Here is a 26,341-nt window from a genome sequence, read left to right on the forward strand (position 1 = left end):
AGCAGACCAACTCTGCCTGGAAACGTGTAAACCCAGGCACACCTTAGGGGCAAGACCCAGGGAGCAGCGGTGGCCCTGGGGAGCTGGGTGTGAGGGATGGGAGTCCTGCACAGTGGCCTGGCCCGGCGTGAGCAAGGACCACGCGCAGCAGACAGCCGGGGAGACAGAGCGGGTCTCTGGCCCGGCGAGAGGCAGCGAGTGGTACCGTCCTTTCTGCCCTGACCTCGGGGGCCACAGTCACCTGTCAGCTATATAGCTGCATTACTAAGCCAACAACCACAGGGTTTGTGAGGCTCTTTGCACGAGGCCCAGTGCTGCAGGGGAAGAAGCACAGATAAGGGTCCCACGGCCTGCGCTCCAGTCCTGATGCTTTCACTGCCTCACTCTACAGCTTTGAGGAGGTACTCAGCCCCCTCCAACCTTGAACCCCTTGAAAACCGAGAGGAGCCGACCGTGCTTCGTCTCTCCCTTAGGATGTTAACGTGGGAGAGGGGCCTTCCACACTAGCCAGCAGGCCTCCCACTTGGCAGGAGAGAGACCTGGGCTCAGAGATGAAGGGACACGAGCAAGGTCACGCAGCCGACCAGCGGCAGAGCTGGGGTCAACGCCAGGTCTCTGACATCTAGGATGGCACCTGTTCCTCTGCTTCCGGCTAAACGCTGTGGATTCACACAGAAGGAAGAGGATTGCAGAGGCGTGGGCTCTGCGTCCTCCGGCAGGAGACCCGGCAGGCAGGACAGGCCGCACGCGATGGATCGCCTCGTGCGAACCTCGGAGAGGAAGGCGTCCCAGCACCTGTTTCCCCCCACTGTGCTGGCCGCAGGGCCTCCCTGGCACCCGGTGTTGCCCTCCCTCTTACCTGCTGAAACCCTCTGGGGGCGGTTCTGTCGTCCGTGTCCGAGCTCAGGCTTAGTCAGTGATGTTTGCCTGGGCTTACAGGCACAGCCCTCTCCTCCACGCAAGGAAAATCCATTTGGGTTGGACTTTCAGGTGGTATAAGATGGTTTCCAGCGAGAAGACAGAGAAAATACGATGAGTGTTGTTTTGTTTCTTTTAATTGCTAGAAACCTCTGATCTATTGGGCGCTGAGCACATCACATAATCCTTTTCTATCTGTCAGTGGCTCTTCCTCAATCAGAGTCTTCAGACCTCGGTCCCCGGGGCCTTCTACTTCTTCTTTGCTTTGGCTTTCCTTCCTTTGTTTGCTTTGTACAACTTAAGAGCTTCATCTTGGCCTGACTGGCCCGTGATGGGGAGCGGGGAAGGGGTGGGAGCGCTGAGGTTTAGAGTCTTCTTCTGTAGTTTCAGGTCCAAAATATCAAAGGTTATCTGTATCTCATACTGCAGCAGCTCCTTCAGGCATTCAATGTGGATGTGAATGGCCTCGTTGATGAGATTTTCTAGCTCCTGAAAGAAAAGGAATGTGGCTGGTGAACAGGGCCTGGGGAAGGCTCAGGCCGTCTGCAGACAGAGTCCCACCGCAGTTGCCACTTCTCAACACAGCCGCCTCCTTTCTCAGTGTGCTGGGACCTTCCATTCCCCCCCAGACCCACTCTCCATCTGTCTCCACCCCACTCTGTGCCCTGGGAGGCTGACTTTTAAGGTCTGCATCAACCAGCTCTCCTTGACCTGTGGCTGCTGGCTGAGTTCAGCCAATGGGAGACCCTGGCAGGAGATCTGAGGGTGGGGAGAGGATGAAGTCTCTCATCTTCCTGCCAGCCAGCTGGGGTTGGACGTGGCCATGGTCCTCTACCTGCAGCTGCAGTTCCCTCCCTGTGGCCCTCTCCTACAGCTCTCTTTTTGCTTCTTCCCTCTATCCTTCAGGCGTACTGTGGCAATCACCCCATTGGAGTGTGTCATTTACTGTTCACACTGTTCTGGGCTCGGAGGCCAGCCCCATATCCCCTACTTTCTGGTTAAGTTCCAGTTTTTATTTTCTTTGGACCCTGCAGCATGGCATGCGGGATCTTAGGTCCCCGACGGGGGATCCAAACAGCACCCCCTGCAGTGGAAGCTCAGAGTCATAACTACTGGACCGCCAGGGAAGTCCCTGGTTAAGCTCCATGTGGATGCCAGCCCCCTTCCTTCCTCTTCTGCCCTCATCTCATTCTCACATCTCAAAGCTCCAGTTGCAGGCTTCATCGGAGGGGTCAGGGGAAATTGCTCAGAGAGTGGGTGTGTCCCCCAACTAGCCAGACTGGGGAAGAATGAAAACTCAGCCACCACGCGCCAGGTTAAACAGGAGACCCTGTCTGTCATCGCAATCAGGATCATGGCATCATAAAATCCTGGCGACAGGGACCGTGTAACTGTGTTTCTCCAAGTTCCCTGCCCAAGCAACCAATCAGTGGCGGAGAGGTCACGCTTGTCCTGGGAGTGTCAGGGGACATACCTTGAGTATCTGGCTACCTACAAGTCATTGTTTTGAGACCTCATATTTTAACTTAGAATCCCACGCAAAATCTCACATTTGCCCTAGAAAAATAGTGTTCTTCCCCTAGGGCGTCGGGGACGATTGCGCTCCAAGAAGATGCACTATGTTTATCCTGCGGTGCTGAGTGTCCCCAGCTCAGGGGCACAGAGCGGAGGGGACCCTGGCCTACAAGCTCCACCTGGCAGGTACCAGCAGCCACGCAATGGAGGCCTGCAGGGGGGCTGGGGCGCAGGGGCAGGAGGGGAGGCGGGCCCTTCCACCCGCGGCCTCGCCCACGCCCACGTATCTTGGAAGGTCCCTGGAAGGAGGTGGAGACAAGCCGTTGCTTGTGTTCTGTCGGGTCCCCGCTCACTGCGTGAAGGGCAGCGGATGCGCTATTTACCGGGAAGACTTAAACTTAGAAGAGTATCATTCGTTCCATTGTATTCATGGTTGTTTAGAGATTTCCCCAGTGTTTTATGCATCTTTAAAGGAACGCTTCCCAAAGCCACCCACTCTTTGGCTGACAATTCAGAACCAGAACGCTTTTGGAACGCAGAGTCCCTGAGACTCCCCGTCCCCACCCCAGCTCAAACCTCCCCAAAACACACACACACACATATATACACACACGCACATACTTGTCTCTGTGTTCAAAAACAAGCAACAGTGATGTTATCAGTGCCTACATACAGTTAAAAAATGAATTTAGACTCGGCCAGGCCCTCAAGGAGTTGGCTGCGCTGGGACCAAGCTCATCGCCATTTATTGAAGAGCTGGTCGTCAGGGACTCTGGCTCCTGGAGCCCCAGTGGTCCTTAAGACCTGCCAAGAGGGCAGCCAGTTTCCTAACTCCACACACACCCCTGGGCCACTGGCTCCACCCCTCCCCCACCTCATCACATCACCGCCCTGAGCTGTCTGTCCCCTACGGCCCTTCCTTCATCCCCCCGCCCCGCCCACGCGTCATCCATGGATGCTGGCTCTGCAGCAGACGAAGGGCACTGAGGAAATCTATGGTGGTTCGCAGCCTGGGGGGCTCTTTTGGCAGAATCTGCAGTGGAAAGGACTTGGACTTTGGGGTCAGCCAGACCTCAGTCCAAATGTAAACTCTACCACAGGCTAGCTCGGGAACCTTGGGCCAGGCGATTAAAGCCTCCGAGCCTCAGTGGTCGCATCACTAAAATGGGGCCATGAATTATACATCTCAGGGATGTTTCATGAAACATGCACGCAAAGCCTGTCCCCTTCTGCCACCTCCTGGGTGTGTGGACCTCTTGCGGACCTCAGGGTCCAGCCCAGACGTCCTCTTTGTGGGAAGGGACGTTGGTGGGGGGCAGGCGAGCCTCCTCCCGCCCCGAGGACCCCACCTCACCTCTCTCTTCAGGGCCTGGCGCTGCCACCCGGGCAGCTCCGGGAGCATCTCCTGCAACAGATGCTGCTGCTGTAGTTGCAGGGCCTCCTTCAGCTGCAGCACGTAGGCCCGCGTCTGCACCTCGGCCGCGCTGAGCCCCACCACCTGCTGCCGGTGCTTCCAGACGGCCTGGTCCTTGCCCGCAGCCAGCGGGAGGGGCTGGGGCGGCACGCACACCTCCAGGTGAGTGATGGTCAGGTTGACGTCCTGGTCCTGGCCCAGGACGTACTGGTAGAGTTTGTAGTGGCGGATGAACGTGTTGTGGAAGTAGTCGCACTGGGCCAGCAGGTGGGTGGTGTTCAACTGCCCCCGGTAATCTCTGAGCTTGTTCCCCAGGATCGTCACAGCCTCAGTGATGGAGCAGCCTGTGGGCGCAGAGGGGCCGGGCATCGAGTGTGAGTGGGGCTGAAGCTGCACTGACGGCTGATTGATACAGACTTGGACCCCAGCGTCCACGTCCTACCGCTATCCTATGTCACCCTTTAGGAGGTCTTGAAAGCCATGGAGCGCATCATGTTTCCCCTTTACCTGGGCTTCTGGGACGCTCAGAGGCAATTTTATGCAGTAGCTTACATTTATCCCATTTTCTCTGATACGGTTATCTCACGCCTTACCTATATTTTGACACATAACTCTTGTTTTAAAGACTTATTTCAGCTGTGCTTTATGTTGTTTCCACTTCAGACCCTTTGGAAAGGAGATGAGGGTATAAAAAAGGATTCTGAATCGAGTGGAGCATGAGAGACATTGTATTGGCGACTTGGGTCACAGAGTTAGGCAAGTGTTGTTTAGACCGCGCAAAGATCAATCAGCTCTGAAGGTAGCACTGGGCAACACTCCTTGGAGGGTAAACCGCCTTCTCCCATGTCCTCCCTTTCACGCCTCTTCCTCACAAGCCCGTCGGAAGCCCGGGGTAGGGGTGTGGTTGGAGCTGGGGCAGGACTCTCTCCAGCATGTGATTGCGTCTTAAGACAGGGATGGTTCATTAAAGGGTCGCGGCTAAATGAGGTGCGTGTCCTGTGAACGGACCTCCGGCAGGGAGAGGGCAGGACAAGGGACAGAGAACGACCCTGGCCGCAGCACGAGGAGACCTGAGTCCTCACACGGATGCCATCCCCGGGGCGCACTGGGAACTCGGCCAAGTCCCTCCCGCCCCCTGACTCAGTGTCAGCTCTTCCGATCAGGAGCTTGGGCACAGGCTTTCGGGGAGTCCACAACCCCGGCTACTGAAGGCAGAGCCCAGGCGTTGCACGCGGGGAGCCTGGCTTTCCTCCCGGGGTGGAGGCCAGCCCGCCCGCAGGTCCCCGTCCTCATCCCCCCCGGGGGAGCCCCCCACGGGGCCCTGGTGGAGCCTCCCCGCCCCAGCCAGGGTGCCCCCTGCGCCTTCAGGAGGGGCTGTGTCCGCCTGGCCCACACCGTTTGTTTCTCAAACCCTCCTCACCCGCCGCCGATTCTGTGTTCACTCTGTCCTCACTCTTGGCTCTGCCTGGGCCTGTTTACCTTAACTCTCCCCTGAGTCCCGAGAGGGTAGAGGTATCAGGGTCTTAGAGAAATGTTAGTACATGGAGCGCTGCTCCGCCTTGAGCCTCGTTGGCAAGCGCTGGGAAGTGTCACTGGCATTTAGGCGTCAGTCTCCTGGGGGAGGGAAGGAGGGAGGCCTCTCCACCGCGCAGAACTAAAGGTTAGTGGGCTGTGCTTTCCCTTCCTTTCAAGGCAAATCAGCAGGCTCCGAGGCCCGAGACGGTGCTCTGTCTCAGGGTGGTGGAGGGGAGGGCGCTGGGCCCGGACGGCTGACACAGCTCTGTCCCTTCCCAGCTGTGACTCTTGGGCCTCCATTCCCTCACATGTAAAATGGGGGGATAGTCATGCTTACTTTATAGGATTGTTAGGGGGACCAAATGGGATGACATATCCAAGTGCCTTGCACAGAACCCACTACAAGGCAGTAATCAACGAATGCTATAGGAAAAGAGGCATTTGTTTCTGTGCTGTGAGAAAAGTCTCTCCCGGCCACTTCTTTCCTTCTATCTTTTCATCTCTCCATTGGTCTGTTCATTCATCCATCCATCTCTCTATCCACCCATCCATTCACTCATCATCCATTCATCCATTTCTCCACCCAACCATCTCTCTATCCATCCATCCATCCATTACCATCTATCCACCCAATCATCCATCCATCCATCCATCCATTACCATCTATCCACCCAATCATCCAACCATCCATCCATCATCCACCCATTCATCTATCCACCCATCCATCCATTATCCATCTACCCATCCATCTTTCCATCCATCCATCTTTCCATCCATCCATCAATCCATCCATCCAACCATCCAGTCACTCATCATCCATTCATCCATCTCTCCATCCATCAACAATTAATTTGTCAAACTGTTACTGAGGGCCTATTAATTACTAGGCACTATGCTAGGTTCTAGCAATATTATCATGTGTCTTATCGGACGCAACTCTTGCCCTCAAAGTTCTCTCAGGAGAGATGCACAAGCAAATGTTAATATACGTGTAAAGAGGAACAGAATCAGGTGACGAGGAGTGCTCAGTCGAGGATGGGGGTCTCCTGGAGAAGATGAGGCATGAGCGACATCGCAGAGGCTGAGTAGGACTGAGCCAGCAAAGACGGTGGGGGAGGCATGGCCTGGGTACAGCATGAGAGATCAGAGGGGCAAGCAACCACATGGCACGGGTGGGGAACAAGACCGAGTTTGTCATTGTTGGCACCTAAATGTAGAGGCAGAAAACGGCAAGCGTTGAGTGGAGAGGTGGGAGGAGAGCACACGGGAGGGCCTTGAGCGCTGTGTTCAGAAGCCAGGGCTTTGTACTGCAGGCAGCGCAGGGCTTGCCCAGGGAGACTCCGGTTACGTGGTGGCCTGTGGGCAGACCGCGGCCCAGTCCGGACTGGAGTGCCAGGCCAGCAGGCGTGGGCAGAAGGGGCAGATTTGAGTGGCAGGACTGATGGCCGGATGTGGAGGGGGATAGAGGCCTGCCCGACTCCCAGGCTCTTCCTGGGGACCCTTGGGGAGCAGGGGCGGGGGACACCAAGAGAATATGATAAGCGTGGGACATTTACCTCTGTCGTGACCCCTGTCCTCAGAGACCTTCCAGTCTGTGGAAGAGGAGACTGTTGAACAGATGACATCCCCTCTTTGTTCTCAGTCCCCAGCTCAGGGCTCTGCGCTCAGTAGGGGCCGATAGGTATCCAGTGAGTAAATGAACAAATTCTGACATGTGAAGTGTGGTGAAGGAGCTGTTCATTTATCCCTTCAACAAATATTCATTAGGGGCCTTCCTTCCATGTGTCAAGAACTCATTTATGGTCCAGGAAGGTGGTGAAAGGCTGAGGGGAAACACACAGATAGTATAACCCTGCTCAGGGCTACGTAGGGCTGGGCAGGTGCACAGTAGAAAGAAGTGACTTTCTCAGGGAAATCGGGGAGCAGTTCCCTGAGGAAGTGGTGAAGGAGCTGAGATGGGGAGTGTCAGAGGAGTTACTGGGCAAAGAGAGGTGGAAAAGAATGAAAGCAGGCAGGGGAAATAGCCTGTGCAAAGGCCCTGTGGTTGGATAAGGCACGGCCCATTGGAGGAAATGAAAGGCTGGAGGTTGGGAGGTTGGCAGGCTAGAGAGCATTCGGTGGGTCCCACTGGTTCTCACAGGGGCCTCCCAGACCACTCCACCCCACACCACACCCTTATCAACTGGTTACCTTGCTGTATTAAGCAAAAGTTGAAAGTTAAATTTACTGAAAATAGTTTTTAAGAAATTAATTTTGTCCATTGTTTTGCCAGAAAAATAACAGTTTTGAATGACATTTTAAGATTTGATTGCATTGCTCTCATCATTATATATCTGTATAAATTCTTCTTTGCATATGTAATTTGACAATTTACGTACGTAAATAAGTCACATTAAAGTTTACTCAGAAAGTATAGTTAAGTTCAACGTTGACAGCTTTTCAGTTTTTAATCTAACTTTAAAATGTTATTTAGTCATCTTTAACCTTGCATCGAATACAAAGAGTAAACTTTATATGTATAAAGCAGATATACATATAGTATATAATCAGACATACAAAATACCTAGGATATTAAAATTTGATAGCAGTGGGCAGTTAGGGAAAAACATCTAAAATGGCTTCTCAAAAGGATCCAGCAATCCCACTTCTAAGTATATACCCAAATAAAGGAAATCAGGATCTTGAAGAGGTATCTGCACCCCCATGTTCATGGCATTATTTACAAGAACCAAGACATGGAAACAGCCTAAGTGTCTGCCATGTCTGTAGACGAATGAATGGTTAAAGAAACTATGATACACACACACACACACACACACACACACACACACACACACAATGGAATACTATGCAGCCTTAAAAAAAGAAGGAAATCCTGTAATTGGCAACAACATGGATGGACCTGAAGGAGATTATGCTGATTGAAATAAGCAAGACACAGAAAGATAAATACTGTGTGATTCTGCTTGTATGTGGAATCTGAAAAAGTGGAACTCGTAGAAGCAGAGGGGCAGGGGCAGGAAGCCACACCTGGTTCCGAGTTTCTGGGAGGTAAGGCTGAAGTCTGGGGGACTGGCCTGGGGGACAGACGGCTTGAGGTCTTCAGTCTGCAGAGGGCAAGCTGTGTAGGTCGCATGAGAGAGCTGGACTTCATCACAGAAGCTGGGCTCTTGAACCGGAATTCACAAAACGCAAGGACATCCAAGGAAGGGCTTCAGGGCTGACCCGGACCCCGGAATTGCATCTAGAATTTTGCATGCACATTTTTTCTGGGGAGAGTGCACATTAGAGAGAATCATCAAATTCCTAAAGGAAAGGTTAAGAATCTCAGCTCAGAGCTGCAGACCACTCAGAGGCATTAAGCTGAGAAGCGAGATGTCAGGCAGGTATTTCCGCGGGATAGTATGTGGAGGACGGTGGGGACGGCCAGTGAAGGTGTCCCAGAGGGCAGGCAGCAGTGTGAGGTCATCGGTTTCTGATAATCAAAGCTGGACTTGAGGCCTGTATGGAGGCATCTTTGTGTGAACTTGGTGAGGTGAATCATGGAAACTTCTCTGGGCTCTGAAGAACTGAATTTGCGGGAAGGCACCCTGCTCCTCTTCCCACCTGGCCAGGCAGCACGTGGGGCTGGGGTCACCTGCGCCCTCCAGATATGGGCAGCCCCGGCTGCTTCGTTCGGCTAGGCCAGCCCTGGTCTTCTCCACTCGGCTCTGGCAGCCAGGCACGGAGTCCAGGTTTGAATCAAGAAGTGCGCGAGCCCCGTCGCGCTGACACCCACAGGTATCCCAGCTGCCTGTCATCCTAGAACACAAGTGTGGGCCTTGTCCCTGGTCAACAGGGAAGGACCCCTGGGCTGAATTCTAACTTTCAGCCCCAAGACACTCTTTGGACCAGTTCTGGTTTTCAGCAAAAATTGTCCCAAGCTGGCTCGCGAGACACACTTGGCCCCCAGACCACCCTCTATTTGTCACGGGTGAAGCCCCTGATGACTCAGAAAGCCAAGGATTAAGTCTCAGGGAGAAGCCTCTGGCTTCGGGAGGACAGATCTGTCCTTGCAAGTTGCTCTTCAATTACAGGGAGTGGCCTTCATTTGCATTGGCTGCTAGGAACTTCCTGAAGACGGTCCCCAAGGGCCTGGAGGCCAGCACCTGCACCGAGCACAGCGGAGGGGAGGAGGAGAGCGCGGGGCCAGAGCGTGGGTGGAATAGCCCAGTTGCTCCAGAATCAGGGCAAAAAGGCACTGGGCCTGGACCGGGCGCTCTGGGCTCCCTCCCTCCCATCCCTCACGGGCTGGGTCTGGGGCTGGGCGAGGGCGAGCACAGGGGCGCATCCTGGGGGGTTGGGAAAGGAGATGAGGGGCTGTTCCTTCGGGGTGGGTGAAGGGGAGGATCCAGCTGCCACTGGTGCCCCGTGACAAACCAGTTTGTTTGCCCCTGCCTTGGTTGTGAGGGGAGGAACCCAGTGAGGCTGCAGTCTGGCCCGGCTTACCCTTCCCAATACCCGAGCACCTATCAGGGCAGCCCGGGATGGTGGGAAAGGAAAGCCCACCACTTCACCCTCCACTTCACCCCCATCCGGGGTCCTGAATGCTGCTCCCTGCCCCCCTTTCTGCTCTTGAAAACGTTCTGCCAAACTCATCCGCCCTTCGGCGCCGGTGCCAGCTCAGCAGAAAGGGTGTGTTTTCTTTGGGGGGGAGAGGACTCTTGTTCAGGGAGCTCGCTCTGTGGCCCGCACGCCCTGGGTCATCTCAGGCTCCGCCCAACTCCTCCCAGCAAGGTGAGCAGATGTAGCCACCATCCCCGCTTTACCCGTGAGAGAAACTGAGGCTCCAAGAGGTCAAGGGATTTGCTGCAGGGCATACAGCTGGTGAGTGGCAGAGCCAGAATTCCAACCCCAGCCTGACCGGGCAAGGCCCCTTTCCGCAGATAGATCCAAGAGGCTTGGGCTTGCTTTGTAGACTCTGGAGATGGACACTGGAAGGGCCCCCCAACCCTCCCGGTGACAGTTTTCCAAAGGTTGTTTTGCAACAGGTGTTACGTAAAAATGCATGGCCTTGAACACATGTTGGATCCAGGGAAATTAATGTCCTTAATATGCTAATGAGCTCAGCAAAATATGCTAATAGGCTCAGCAAACGGCCAAAAAGGGTTGAGCCTATGCAATGTTTCTTAGATTTAGTTGAGGCAAATACAGACAGACCTTGGAGATATTTCGGGTTCAGTTGCAGACCACTGCAATGAAGCGAATATTGCAATAAAGCGAGTCACCCGAATTTTTTGGTTTCCCAGTGCGTATGAAAGTTATATTTACACTATACTGTAGTCTCTTACGTGTGCAATAGCCCTATGTCTAAAAAACAATGTGCATACCTTAATTAGCAAATATTTTATTTCTAAAAAATGCTAACCATCATCTGAACCTTCAGCGAGTTGTAATCTTTTTGCTGGTGGAGGGTCTTGCCTGGATGTTGATGGCTGCTGACTGATCAGCCGTCTGACCACAGTACCAAGGATCTGGTCGTACTGCACCTTGCCAGCCACGGGCTCTGTTTTCAGGCACCATTCACAGCCACGGGGAGGCCCCCACTGAGCCCAGGGCAGCCCCTGGCCTGAAGATGGCCTTGACGCTGGGGCCGTCCCTTAGAGCTTGGTGTGGTTTTAAGAGCACAGCCTGGGGATTCAGACAGCTGTGGGCTCACAGCTTGCTTCTGCTTCTTAACCACTTGTGCAAGTTATTTTGGATCTCTGGGCATCAGTGTTCTCATCTGTGAAATGGAGGCAATAAAAGCATCTACCTCGTAGGGTTAGATGTGGGCATGTGTGACAGAGCTTTCCGAAGCGCCAGGTACACAGGGGCACTCAGTACATCACGTGGTTGTCATCACCGTCATCGTGAAGATTCTAGGCGTGGCGTCCAGCTCCCCGGGGACTGTGAGGTATTCTGGGATATATCTGGCTTTCCAGAGGATCCCGCATGCTCCGAGGGCAATGCGTTCCTAGAGCTTGGTTTTCCCTCAATCCACTCCCTCCTACGTCCTCACCTGGAAGCTCTCTCTACCTTGCTGGGGGTGGGTCATGGCATGCTGATGTGCTTTTTCTCCTGGCCACACTGGCTGCTGAGGTCAAAGGATGGCTGGGAGTTGGCTGTCCCCAGTTAGGGGGTTCAGAGGGTAGAGGAAGGGGCAATTCTTCTGGTGAGACCATTTACTGAGTGACCCAATAGTTCATAGCTCTCCCCAACAACTCTGGAGCATTCTCTTCTCTCTCTCCCTGCTACTGTGAGCTCCTCGGTGGCAGGAACCTGCTCGAATGGACCAGATTTCCCAATTCCAGAGGATCTTTCCAAAAAACTCTGGACGTGTAGTTGTTGCCCAGTGTTCAGCTCTCAGTAAATAATAATACAACCAGCCTACCCTGGCATGCTACTTTACAGTTTTAAAGCATTTAATTATCCATCAATTTATTTAATTGGTCATAATCAACTTATAATAGAGGTAATTGCTGCCATTTAACAGATGAGTAAACTGACGCTTAGTGGACCTATGCAAAATCAGGACTCAAACCCAGATTCCCCAACTCCAAGGCGAGTATACCTCAGCTACTGAAGTATTTTTGAGGAGTGAACAGAAGGTATGGAATATACAGAACTACAGTACTTCCACTAGGGCTTTTTATAAATTTATTTATTTATTTATTTTTGGCTGTGTTGGGTCTTCGTTTCTGTGCGAGGGCTTTCTCCAGTTGTGGCAAGCGGGGGCCACTCTTCATCGCGGTGCGCGGGCCTCTCACTATCGCGGCCTCTCTCGTTGCGGAGCACAGGCTCCAGACGCGCAGGCTCAGTAATTGTGGCTCACGGGCCTAGTTGCTCCGCGGCATGTGGGATCTTCCCAGACCAGGGCTCGAACCCGTGTCCCCTGCATTGACAGGCAGATTCTCAACCACTGCGCCACCAGGGAAGCCCTCCACTAGGGCTTTTTAATTTTAATTTTATTTTTATTGTGGTAAAATATACATGACATAAAATTTACCATTTTAACCATTTTTAAGTGCACAGTTCAGTGGCATTAAGTCCATTTGCATTGTTGTGCAGCCATCACCACCATCCATCTCCAGGACTTTTTTCATCTTGCAAAACTGAAACTCTCTCCCCATTAAACACTAACTCCCCATTTACCTTCTCCTTCCAGCCCCTAACAACACTTGTTCTACTTTGTCTCTACAAATTTGATCACCCTAGGTACCTCATATAAATGGAATCACGCAGTATTTATCTTTTTGTGACTGGCTTCTCTCCTTCAGCAGAATGTCCTCAAGGTTCATCCATGTTGTAGCATGTGTCAGAATTTCCTTCCTTTTGAAGGCTGAATAATATTCCATTGTATGTACAGACCATGTTTTGGTTATCCATTCATCTGTTGATGGGTTGCTTCTACTGTTTGGCTATTGTGAGTAATGCTGCCATGGACAAGGGTGTACAAATATCTGTTCCAGTCCCCGCTTTCACTTTTTTCAGGTATATGCCCAGAAGTGGAATTGCTGGATCATAGGGTAAGTGTATGTTTAATTTTTTGAGCAAGTACCCTGCTGTTTTCCCATTCACTAGGTTTTTTGTGTTTGTTTTAAAGATAAACCAATAGTCACATTAAAGGAAAAATCTACCCACACATTAAGATTTAGAAAGACTTTGTTGTCCTTTTAGAGATTTCCTCCCTGTTCACTTTCCTGGGACTCAAAGGGCAAACACAGGGTCAGGTATTTTAAAGACTGTCATGGGCTTTTGCCCAAGTTCTTCTCTTTGTCCATAGTGGTCCCCTGCCTTGTCTGCTTAGCAAATGCACCCCTCACCCCCATTCCTCAAGAAGTTGGCTAATGCTAAAGAGCTTTGGCAAGAAAGACTGCCAAAACTCTGGGGCCAGATGATCTCAAGGTTAATGCTGGTTTTGTTTTTTTACTGTGTGACGATTTGCAAGTTACCTAACCTCTCTGAACCTCAGTTGCATCATCCTGAAATAGGGACAGTAGTACCCACCCAACAGAGCTTGGTGTGAACATTAAATGAGATGATCCCCATGGAGGGCTTGTACGTCAGGACTGCTGAGTGGATGTCCGCTCTTCTCCACGCCCTGGCGTGGTGCTCTGGCAATGCTTGCTGGAGAATGGCTGAGTGAGTGGAGCAGGATTAAGCTGATTTGGGAGGGTTCGGAGGTCAGAACAGGAGCCATCAGGCGGAAGGCTCAAAGAGACAGATTTCAGTTCAGAAGCAGGAAGAAATTTCTAGAAACAAGAGCTTTATCAGCGGAGGAGTGAGGAGGCATTTAGCTGGGGAGAGAAATCCTGAATAATGTGTGTGTGTGTGGTGGGAGGGGCCTTGGATCAGGTGACCTCTCGGGTCCTTTTGACTCTAAGAAGCCATGGTGATTTCCACTGAGCTGACAGTCCCCTGTAGCCACACCTAGGGCATCGTGGGTGCCCTCTGCGGCCATCTCACGTTTGGTGAGGGGCCTCTGACTTTGGATTTCATCATCATCCTCATCGTCATCATCCCCGAGATGAAAATGATCACGTAATCCCACCGTCTCAGGGACAGGGCACTGTACTGAGACTAAAATTTGGCAACTTCTTACCCGTCCCTTGTCCCCTCTGCTGCTGGGGAACTCAGAGACCGACCAACACGTCCAGCCGACCGAGGAAGAACGTGGGAAGTTACAGGGAGGACAGGGAGTCATCCCAAGGGGCCAGAGGTCTGGTCCCCAGGGCACCAGTACCATCTACCCACACTCGGGCACATCCACGCAAGAACACATTAGCCGACGGGCACAGCTCCCTCTCTGGGATGGGCCTACGCCACCCGCCGCAGCGGAGCCGTCCTGCTGGACGCCAGGACCCCAGGCTCGTGCTGGGAGTGGCTCCGGGTGACCAAGTTAGGAACTCAGTCCCCAGGTGTGCCGCCTGCCTTTCCAGGTGCTCAGCTCCCCCGCGTGCCAGCAGCCTCGTTCCACTCACCGCAGGGCTGGGGGCTCCTCAGGGTCTTATGTGCCCTGTGCACAGATCCCTCAGGTTAAGATGGAAGGTCGCGTGGCCAGGGCTGGAGGCGGGAGGGCGGGGTACGGGGTGTGCTCTGCTGTCAGACAGACCTGGGTTCAAATCCTGACTCCACTTTGACCTGGGGCAAGCTAGTTAAGCTCTCTGGGCCTCAGTTCCTTCATCTTTAAAATAATGCCCATGATGCAAGGTCGCAGTGGGGCTTACAGATGCTACATAGGGAAATGCCAGGATCTCTGTGCCCCCCTACGCAGCAGGGATAGCCCCTCGGGGAAGGCTGGGGAAGGTTCCACGGCACGGTTTTGATTTCTGGCCGATTGACGGGCTCATTCTCACCTGGTGGGCTGTGACCCCACTCGGTGTCAGGGGCTGTGTTAACACAGGGCCCCCCACTCCCCCTCACCTCCGCCCAATTCATATGCTGAAATCCTAAACCCCAGCCCCTCAGCATGTGACTGAACTTGGAGATAGCGTCTTTACAGAGGGGATTAAGGTTAAACGAGGTCATGTGGGTGGCCCTAATCCAATATGACTGACGCGTTTATAAGAAGAGATTAGGACGAGACACACAGAAGAAAGGCCATGTGACGTACAGAATGAGGAGACAGCCATCCACAAGCCAAGGAGAGAGGCCTTGGAAGAAAGCAACCTTGCTCACACCTTAATCTTGGACTTCCAACCTCCAGAACGATGAGAAAACACATTTCTGTAGTTGAAACCGCTCAGTCTGGGGAACTTGGTTATGGTAGCCTGAGCAAACGAATACGCTCAGGGAGGGATCTCTGGAATGAGAGCTGTACCTTTGCCCCAAGAGATGCTCTAAGATCTCAGTCAGCGGCTTCTGTGGAAACGTCCACTCTCCATCAGCAAAGTTGCCCCCAAAGGCCCCTCCTCCAGGTTTGGTCTGAGAGGCGTGGGGTTCGGGCTGCCCAGGAGAAAGCCGCTGGACAGGCAGACTTTCCGGAAGATAGAAGGGCCCCTGCTCTCTGCGGGGCCGCTCCTGAATGGCTGGAAGCTCGCCAACGTGGGCAGATGCTTGGGGGCTGGCGGGGTGGCCCCGGGCATGGCCGGGAGCGCGCTGGCAGGGAGCTTGGGGGAGTCACTGTCTCCCTTCAGCCCCGGGCTGTTGGGGTCAGCTGGGGTAGCTGCCTTCCATCCTACAGCTGCCTGGAAGACATTTCCGGGAGAATCAGGAGTGGCCGTGGGTAGGAACTGCAGATGCCAGTGCCGTGACGCACTTCACCGGACACTTGCCTGGCCGCCTCGTGCCTCCACCGGCCGGCCACTGAGGCCCACTTCCTCCCAGACTCAGGATTTGGGGGCCAGGCCAGCAGGAAAGGGGTTCTTCCTAGCCCAGGTGTCCAGGTGCAGGACCAGAGAGAAGCCAGTGCCTGCCAGATGTCGAGGACGAGAAGCAGAAGCTGCTAAGTGGCTGAAGTGATGCTGGGCAGGTGGTCACAGGCGCCGGGCGAGCATCTGCGCTGGCTCGGGTGCCTCCGGCCTTGAGTGAAGCCTGGGCCGGGGGGAGGCTGCTCCCCACCCCTTTCCCCTGCTGCAATGTGCCCGTCGGAGATAAGAATCGTGGGGCTTCCCCGGGCGCCCTGAATCCCTGCAGCTCCCCGAGGGCCCCAGATGCCCCAGCATCTCTCTCCTCTCCTCCCCGGGACCCGAGGCAGGGTATGCAAGATCTGCCGCTTCCTGTGATTTCCTCCCACCGGGATGGAGCTGGCAGCCTTCTGTCCCTCTGTGTCCAGACTGGTGACTTCACCCTGGGCCCCAAGGACGCAGCAGGATGGGATCTGCCCGGGGCTTCCCGGAGGCTGGCAGAGGAGGTGCCAACTAAAGCACTGAGACCAGAACGTTCTGGTGAGCCATTTGCCAGCACGGAATCAGCTTATGCTTTTGAATAATGGGCCACGCTTTCCCTCCCGGTTCTGAGACTCGATTGGGCCGGGAGATAAGATGAGCTGGCGGCCGTCCTGGCAGAGCTCTGAATCATTGTTGTGCAAACATGACCCTCCTTAAAGGCTGTCTGCCAACTTTGTTACCTAGTATGCAAACAGAACTCAACCATCACTAGCCCTAGATTAACCCCCCCCCAAAAAAAAATTCATCCCTGGAGAAGCTACCTTCCAAGAAGAGGGACAGCCCACTGTGGACTTCAGCCGAAACAGAAGCTGGAAGGTGAGCTGGCCAGCCAGTGTGACCCCCGGCTGTCTGCATCCCACGGCCCACGACCTGTGATGGGTGGGATGTGCCTGGGGGAAGGGGCAGGCGGGACACGAGATGAGAAGGACCAGAGCTTCTCTGGGATCTGACCTTCCTGCCCCTGACGGCCAGGGTCCCCTAACAGGGGGAATGAAGAGACACCATCTCCTCATGCTGGTGGGCGCTGGGCCCTTCTCACCAGTGTGCCTGAGGGCGGGGCAGCTGCATTAGGGGCCAGTCTGGACCTCCATTCTGCAGGCTCATGACTTGAACCCATCTGCAGTCCTGCCTGCAGGGGGAGGGAGAGACAAGAAATGGCCCAGACAGCAAGACCCCGGGGCGGGGGGCCAGCGTGCAGCAACCTCTGGTGCTGGACCACCAGCCTCTGCTGTGTGGCCTGCCTCACCTCCACGCCTGGTGGGAGCTAACCTTTGCCGAGCATTTCCTACATGCTTCCCACTCTATTATACTCTGCAGACCCTGTCTCTTTAGTTTTTCCAACCGCCTTATGAGTGGGAACTATTATGGCCCTATTTTAGAGGTAAGGAACGGAAGGCACAGAGAGGTAAAGTACTGCTCTCAAGGTTGCACAGTAATGTGTTTGAGGCAGACTTGAATCCAGGTCTACTGACTGCAGAGTTTGGTGCCTGATTGCTCGGCTATGCGGCCTTTAGCCTGGCCCAGCCTGGGCCTGGAGCTGATGCACGGTGAGGAGGAGCGTCTGGGGGAGAAAGGAGGTGCCCGCTGAAATTCCACCCCCGCCTCTGAGGAGTGATGCGCTTGTTCACGCTCTTGTGAGTGGGAGGCAGTGTGGGCGTGGCTCTGCGGGGCGACGTCGGGCCAGTCTGGCCGCTTCCTACAGCAGCAGGCGTCATCCTGATGGCACCGTGGCGGGGCCTGAGGTGCGTGGGCCTAGCTCAGGAGGCCGGGTTCTCGGGGGCTCTCCCCTGCTGCACCCACACTCTGCACCCTCCAAGCCCAGAGTCAGCTGGAGTCGGCACTCACAGCGGGTCCGTTAGTCGGGGGTGGAGCCGGGACCGTCTTATCTGCCTCTTTTCTTGCAGCCCCACTTCGGGGACGAGTCTGCAGTTTGCTTTGCCTCCAGGCCCCCTGCTCCCTGCCCGTTGTCCTGCCCCGCGCCCTGCGACACATCTGAGGAGAAAGGGCCTCGGGACCATCTCTGCTGCTCTTGAGAAGGGGCTGGGGTGACTCCTGGACGTTTGCAGGCTGATGTGAAGCGGGATCTGCATAAAGCACGGCCGGCCAGCCACACCTGATCGATCAGGCCACCTCGGAATCACATCACCCCCCCTCGCATCTCTGGGTCTTTGTCCCTGTGGTCCCTCCTGAAACTAAAGGCCGGTCCTCACTGAGCGCTGACCAGGCACCAAGCGCTGTGCTGTGGGCTTCATCGTCATAACCTCAGTCCTGTGAAGTGGGCGCTCTTGTTTTTCTCCTTCTCTCGATGTGTAATTAGAGGCTCAGAGGCGGTGTAGCTGCCCAGGACCTCATGCCCTGCGAGGGACTGAACTAGAATTTGAGTCTTCTCTCCAGGTTTGGAGCCTCCAGATGGATGCTATCTTCAGCAAGTCCAATTTCAGGCACTGGGAGCCCACCCAAGAGCTTCTTCCTACTTGATGTTTGTACCAGCCATGTTTCACAAATTTGGAGCTGGTTTAAAAGTAACGGGAAAATCTTGTAAGCTGGATGTCCCAGGATCAAGAGTTAAAAGACGCCAGAAGGGGAATTCCCTGGTGGCCCGCTGGTTAAGATTCTGTGCTCTCACTGCCAAGGGCTCGGGTTCAATCCCTGGCTGGGGAACTAAGATCTCACAAGCCAACAACGGGCCAACACTGACAAGACGGAATCAGTGGGGATGATTGTAAAGTCCTGCATGTGCATCCAACATTGCCATGTGCAAGGGCAGGATTGGGAAAATGGCTAGGAATGGTGCACTGCCTGCCCAATATGATTGTGACGTTGATGCTGATGAAGAAAATATACCCATGGGCTATATGAATAGGAGCATGTCACCAGGACAATGGTGACGGTAAAATCCCGGATCACTTCATTGATCAAATCGCAGGTGGTATTGTGTTGGATCTGGATGCCATAGTTTAAGAAGGATGTTGACAAACACAAGGATGCCCGGGGAAGGGCAGAAAGAGAGGGGGGACGGGGTGGGGAGGAGGGGTCTATGGACATGATGCAGTGTTAAGAATGACAAAGACAGGAAATAGTCCAGGGGAAGATTCTGAGCAAGGGAGGTTGCCCAGTGTCTTCAGTCAAAAGCTAATGTGCTTTGGGCCTTCTCTCACCTTCCGAGATGGCCCGCACTCTGTCTCTGGAGTGTGTTTCTCTGTGAATAAATCTTCTTTCTCTTTAAAAAAAAAAAAATGATAAAAGGCACTTGGGGATGTCCAGTCGACATGTGAAGATATAATGGTCAGAGTATATGAAGCCCATTCAGTATCTGCAGGGCCAGCCCCCTGCTTCTAGAGGACAGACTTTGGGCGTGTGCGTAGAAGGTGCGGAAGACGGGTGTAACTAGATGTAAGGAGGAATTCCTAATAATGAGAGTGGTTGTATAAAGGAATGAACTGCCTCAGAAGGAGCGAGCTCCCCATCGCTTGGAGTGCCAGCAAAGGCTGGGGAAACCTCGCTGGCTGGTTGAGAGGTGTCCCCGCAGTAAAGGGAATTAAGTTTTCTAATCACCAAGTCTCCTAGCAACTCTAAGGTCTAAGTCTACCAGGCATAGATAGACTGCACTGGTAAGGTATGTGATGGCCAGAAATACTGAAAGCGCCAGTGCAATCTAATCTCCTCAGTTTGAAGTTGGGTTTGCATCATCATCAACTGTTTTTCAAGGGCTCAGCCTGTGGAAGGCTCTGATGGAAACTTGAAAGAGTCCGAGTTCCCACCTGCTTGGGGCTGACATTCTTCTCCTGCTCGTCAGTGTTTGTTCTGGCCACGAGCCACTGCAGAGCTCAAACAACAGGGCTGAACTCTGGTACCCAGGCGTTGCTGTGAGCAGTGGGGAGCGGGACCCGGAGGGATGCCAAGAAGGCCCCGAGGGGGCAGGGGGTGTCTCGGGTGGGATGAAATTTCCCAAGGATCCCTGAAACCAGCCCATGAGCATTGCCATGTCTTGCTTAAGCCTTCAGGCTGGGACCACTGGGTTGGAACGCTGGCCTGGAGGAGAGACATGGAAGGGCACCCGGGCAGCTCAAGAAATAAAAAAAGGCTGATGCAAGTGCACATAATATGTGTGGTAGGAACACTGAGTGGCTTGAAGCAGAGGAGTGATGGGATTTTATTTGTGTCTGAAAAAAATCATGGTGCAGTTTGGCGAATGGGTGCAGAAATACAAGATGTGAAAGCAGTGGACTGGTTAAGAGATGGTGGTGGGTTAGGAAGGGTGGTGGATGAGGAGGTGGTGAAAAGTGGTGAGACTGGACGTTCGGGTGCTGCTGATAGGACAGGTGGGTGAGCTCTGGGTGCATCTGGGACAAGGCATTGTGAGTCCTGTTTGCTTGGCAGCTGTTTACGATCTTGGTCAGAAGGCCAGTGGAGGACCTCAAATTACAGATTACAAAACTTTCATACTAAAAAAATTTTTCAAAATAGAAAAGTTTCCCCAAAAGTACATAAGGCAGTGTGATATTGGCAAAACAATAGACAAATAGACCAATGGAGCAGAATAGAGCCCAGAAATAGGCCCATGCAAATATAGGTGACTGATCTTTGACAAAGGAGTGAAGGCAGTACAGTGGCGTAAAGACAATCTTCAACAAGTGGTGCTGGAGCAAGTGGACATCCACATGTAAACAAACAACAACAAAAGAATTGACACAGACCTTACACCCTTCATAATCATTAACTCAAAACGGATCACAGATCTAAATGTAAAATACAAAACTATTAAACTTCTAGAAGATAACAGGAGGAAATCTAGATGACCTTGGGTTTGGCAATGACTTTTCATATACAACACCCTAAGCATGATACATGAAAGAAGAACTGATAATCTGGACTTCATGAAAATTAAGAAGTTCCACTCTGCCAAAGACAGTGTCAAGAGAATGAGAAGACAAGCCACAGACTGGGAGAAAATACTTGCAAAAGACACAACTAATGAAGGACTCTTATGCAAAATATACAAAGAACACTTAAAATTCGACAATAAGAAAAAAACCTGACTGAAAAGAAGGGTAAAAATCTTAACAGACATCTCACAGAAGAAGATATACAGATGGCAAATAAGCTTATGAAAAGATGCTTCACATCATATGTCACCAGGGAAACGTAAGTTAAAACAATGAGAGACCACAACATGCCTATTGGAATGGCCAGAATCCAGTTCCGTGGCCAGTTCCATAGAGCCACAGGAACTCTCATTCATGGCTGGTGGGGGTGCAAAATGGTGCAGCCACTTGGGAAGACAGTTTGGTGCTTTTTTACCAAACTAAACATACTCTTACCATATGATCCAGCAATTACCCTCCTTGCTATTTACCTAAGGAGTTGAAAACTTACGTCCACACAAAAACTTACAGATATTTCTTGCAGCTTTATTCATAAGTGCCAAAAGTTGGAAGTAACCAAGATATCCTTCAGTAGATGAATGGATACATAAACTGTGATATATCTAGACAGTGGAAAATTATTCAGCCCTTATATCTAGACATTGGAATATTATTCAGCCCTTAAAAGAAAGTAGCTATCAAGCCTTGTAAAGACATGTAGGAAACTAAAATGCATATTACTTGTGGAAGAAGTCAGTCTGAAAAGGCTACAGACTGTATGATTCCAACTATATGACATCCTGGAAAGGCAATACTACAGAGACAGTAGAAAGATCTACTTTCTGCTCATTGAGGGGGAGGGAAGGATGAAGAGGTGGAGCACAGAGAATTTCCAGGGTAGTGAAACCATTCTGTATATTTTAATGGTGGATACACACCATGATACATTTGTCAAAACCCTTAGAATGCATGACACCAAGCAGGAACCTTAATGCAGACTATGGACTTTGCGTGATATTCGTGTATCAGCGTAGGTTCACGGACTGTAACAGATGCACCCGCTCTGTGGAGGGGGATATTGGCGACGGGGGAGGCTGCGAGTGTGTGGAGACAGGGTTTCTGTGAGAAATCTCTGTACTTTCTGCTGTATTTTGCTGTGAACTTAAAACTGCCCTAAAAAATAAAGTCTATTTAAAAAAAAACAGTACAGCCTGAAACCATAAAACTCCTAGAAGAAAACAGTGAAATCTCCTTGACGTTGATCTTAACAATGATTTTTGAGGGGGTATGACACCAAAAGTAAAGGCAACAAAAGCAAAAATCAACAGGTGGGACTACATCACATTAAAGCTTCTGCACAGCAAAAGAAATGATCAACAAAATTAAAAGGCATCCTATAGAATGTGAAGAAATATCTGCGAACTATTCGTCCAATAAGGGGTTAGTATCCAAAATATGTCAAGAACTCATACAACTCAGCAGCAAACACCCGAATAGTAAAATATTAAAAATAAAATAATAAAAATGGGGAAAGTATCTGAATACGCATTTTCCCATAGAAGACATACAGATGGCCAGCAGGTACCTGAAAAGGTGCTCAACATCACTAATCGTAAGGGAATGCAAATCAAAACCACAATGAGATCTCACTTCATACCTATTAGAATAGGTATCCTCAAAAAGACAAGAGATAACAAGTCCTGGAGAGGATGTGGGAAAAAGGGCATCCTTGTGCACTGTTGGTGGGAATGTAAATTGATACAGCCACTATGGAGAACAGTATGGAGGTTCCTTAAAAAACTAAAAGTAGAACTACCACATGATACAGCAAACCCACTTCTGGGTATATATTCAAAGGAAATGAAATCACTCTTGAAGAGATATCTGACCCCTACATTCATTGCAGCATTACTCACAATAGCCAAGGTATGGAAACAACCCATGGATTCATTGACAGACGAATGGATAAAGAAAACGTGAATATATACTATATATGTGTGTGTATATATATATGTATATGTGTGTGTACACACACGCACACAGGAATATTATTCAGCCATAAAGGAAGGAAATCCTACCATTTGTGACCACATGATGAACTTTGAGGGCATTATGGTATGGGAGAAAAGTCAGAGAAAGACAACTATTGTATGATCTCACTTATATGTGGAATCTAAAAAAACTGAACTCATGGAAATAGAGAAGAGTTAGGTGGTTGCCAGAAGCATGGGTTGGGATGTGGGCAAAATGGGTGAAGGTGGCCCAAGGTACAAACTTCCAGTTATAAGATAATTAAGTCCTGGGGATATGATGTACAGCATGGTGATTATAATTAACAATTCCGTATTGTATATTTGAAAGTTGCCAAGAGAGTAGGCCTTAAAAGTTCTCATCACAAGAAAAAAAATTGTAAGTAGGTGAGGCGATGCTCGTTAAACTTATTGTGGTAATTATTTCGCAATATATTCATGTATCAAGTCATGTTGCATACCTTAAACTTATACAGTATTGTGTGTCAAGTGTCTCTCAATGAAGCTAGAAAAAAATAGTACAAAGAAAAATTTCCCAAACTACTTAAAGAATAAGTGATTCACCTAATGCCCCACCCTCCAGGATCCTTTCGTGTGCATTTCCTCACACGAGCACACTCATAACCACAACCGCCAGAATCCGGAGTGCACCCTCAACACATCACTACTGCCCAATCCCCAGACCCGACCCAAGTTTCTCCAGCTGCCCCAATAACATTCTTTACAGCAAAAGGACCCAAACGGGGACCACCTGCTGTGTTTAGTGGCCACGTCGCCTCAGTGTCTTTCAGTTTGGAACAGTTCCTCTATCTTTCCTTGGTTCTCAAGACCTTAATGCTTTGAAGCTTACAGGAGAGGGACTTTGTGCAGTGCCCCTAATTGGGAGTGTTTTTTTTTTTATGACATCATGTTCTGAGTCTTTGCTAGAACCATCACAGAAGGAGGCTGGCTAATTCTTTTGCATCCCGTCAAGCGGCAGAGTATTCTGTGTCCTCTTACGGATGGATCATTTGATTAAGGAGGTGTCTGCCAGGCTACCTCACTGTAAAAGCATTCTTTTCCCCTTTGCAATCAGTGAGGTTGTTGTGGGGAGGTTCTTGGGAAGTGAGTAAATAGCCCATTTCCCATCAAGAATTCACCCACTGGTTTTAGCACCTACTGATGATTCTTGGCTGAGTATTACTACGATGGTGGCCATGGATTTGTTTAATGGATGAATCGGCATCTCAGAGCCTAAGGGGTAGACAGAGGTGGCCACATCCCCTTGTGCCATGGATCACGGGAAGAGATGTTTACCCTCCTCTCCTGAAGCCCAACACAGGGTAGGGGTGGGAGAGATGCTCCCTCCATAACTTGACTGTGGTTCCCCCATCCCTGCCAGCAAGCTGACGCCTGTAGAGGATTCCCTCAAGACACTCAGCAGAGCAAAAACTGATGCTGGGAACAATTTGCAGTCTCTCAGGAGTACAGTGAAAAGTCAATGAAGGGCTTTAAGCAGAATAGTGACACATTTACGTTAAGCAAAAACAAAACAAAAATTCTAAATTATGGTCCCTCCTTCTCTCTTTTCTAAAACAAAAATTAACTTCCCTCTGAGCCTGCTCTCAACTAGCTGCCCCAGAGGTATGGGTCTAATGATGAAGTTTATACTAAAGTGTAAATGACTGACTGAAAAGCAAACACCCCTGGTTGCTTTGTGAACAGCTTGGCGTGGTGCGAGAGTTTCCACCAGGGAGATCAGGGATAAGACTCAGCAAGGACATTCTGTTTGCTCCACTTTCCAGAAAATCTGGACAGGGACCCTCTTTGTGAGCATACGAGGAGGCTAAATGCCAGGGAAAGAAAGGAAGGGGCTCCAGGCTTCTCGGAGAGCTCCTGGGGTTGTGTGCCCTCCCCAAGCCTCGCTGACTCCTGCCCTGGATGCCCCGTACCTTTGGTTTCCTTGAGCAGCTCTTCTGTGAACTTGACCACCTGGGCCACCTCTACCCAGGGGAAGCCTTTGCCCACAGCGAAGATGATACTTTCGTAGAGGGTGTCCAGCAGGATGCTTCTGCGGGAGTCTCTGAGCTCGTCAAACTCTTCCCAGTTGAGCAGTCTCCGTAGGTGCTCCCGACCTTCTGGTTTCTGCAGGGCATGATATACGAGGGGTGGAAGATGAGACTGAGGAATCAAGATGCCAACGTCACTGGGCAAAACACTACTGGGGGCCCAGCATATGCTCTCCAGCATCCTGAAGAGTGACCCAGAATGGGGGTATGCTTGGGCAGAGTTCATCTTTCATTTCTGGTCAGGTTTCCCTCACCTTTCTAGCACTGCTCCTTCCTCTGGGCATTCTCATGCTAGCTGCTGCAGTTCCAGGTTTCTACACCTCCAGCAGGCCTCAAGTCCTGAATTATGATGATCCTTGCTTCCCCTTCCCTCAAACAAAATTTGACATTCCTCTGAGACGACTCCCAACTAACTGCTCCAGAGATGGCGATCCGATCATGAAATTCATACTAAAGTGTAAATGACTGGCCAAGAAGAGGTTTGGAGATGCAGTGCTTTAGCAGAGAAATGTGTCTTGCTTGGTGAAGCTAGGCGATAGAGACTGGTCAGGGTACATCTTATTCCCCTCTATAGGTTAGGATTCATTTTACTTGAGAGTTCGCCTGGCCCTTCCAGAAAGGTTCTTAGAGATCACCAACACATGTAGGAGAATCAAGTGCCTTTCAAGGAGGGGGTAAGAAAAGGTGTGGCATGAAGTGGGCAACCACCAAACATAGGAGCTCCCCTGGGGTGAGGGGAGGGGGAACTGATGGAAGACGGTGCCCGAGTAAGGCCCAGAGCCTTGTCTCAGCCCCTGGTCACTCCTCTCTCCTCCCCTGCAGCCCTTTTAGATCCCTAGGTTGGCACCTGATGGGACAGCTGGCTGGAAGATCCAGGGAAGGTGGTGAAATCACAGGTCCTGGGGAGGGGCCTTCCCCAGCAGCTTGAGGCTGCCGGTCAGAGGCTGACCTGTGCACATAGCTGGCCTGGGGTCTTCTTGCCTGAGGTCTGCAGCAGAGCCCTGACACACCTCTGTGGACAGCTAAGAGGCCTGAGCCCTGCAGGCTGGATTCTCTTCACTCCGCAGGTGCCCACCTTGCTCATGTCTTCCGGCCTCAGAAATGGTTCTGAGAAACCGTCAAAATCTGCCCCCTTCTTTGCCCTAGAGACACAGACCCCACCCTCTACCACACACACAATCACACACACACTCCCTCCACACGTTGGTGTACAATCCCAGAGGGCTCACAGGGCCCTGGGGCTCCTGGTGAAGGTGGCACCCCTATGACCAGCCCCTGGGGCCTCCCGGGCCCTCCTTGGAGTGAAGGTGGGCACAGTGCCTCCATGCCCACCTCCTCTGTCCCTACACGCGGGCTCCGCCGCATCAGGGACGGTCACTGCAGGCCCGGAAAATAGCCCCAAGCTCCAAGGGCTGGGAAGACTTTGGCCTGGCATCCCCCGGGCACACACCCGTGGCGGGCGGGCCTCAGAGCTGGCGTGCTGGGACAAGAGAGCTGTCCAGGGGTCCCTCAGAGGACACACCTCACTCTTAGATCAATCTGAGCACACTTCCTTCGAAAAGTCACGTGTTCTCTTCACCTGAAATTGGAAGACTTTTTTCACTCCCTGGGGTGTCAGGAGTACCAT

General features: G+C 51.8%; 1 protein-coding gene across 1 annotated transcript; it reads right to left on the reverse strand.

The window, feature by feature from the left end:
* Nucleotides 1–1,167: 1,167 nt before the first annotated feature.
* C6H8orf74 (chromosome 6 C8orf74 homolog) lies at nt 1,168–26,341 on the reverse strand. Its single transcript, XM_059926251.1, has 4 exons — nt 26,294–26,341; nt 24,598–24,790; nt 3,788–4,191; nt 1,168–1,407 (listed from the first exon to the last, which is right to left on the reverse strand). Exons 1-4 carry the CDS (start codon nt 26,339–26,341, stop codon nt 1,168–1,170), a joined length of 885 nt encoding a protein of 294 aa, XP_059782234.1.

The sequence above is a fragment of the Balaenoptera ricei genome, chromosome 6, assembly GCF_028023285.1.
Source record: "Balaenoptera ricei isolate mBalRic1 chromosome 6, mBalRic1.hap2, whole genome shotgun sequence".
In the NCBI taxonomy this organism is placed as follows: Eukaryota; Metazoa; Chordata; class Mammalia; order Artiodactyla; family Balaenopteridae; genus Balaenoptera; species Balaenoptera ricei.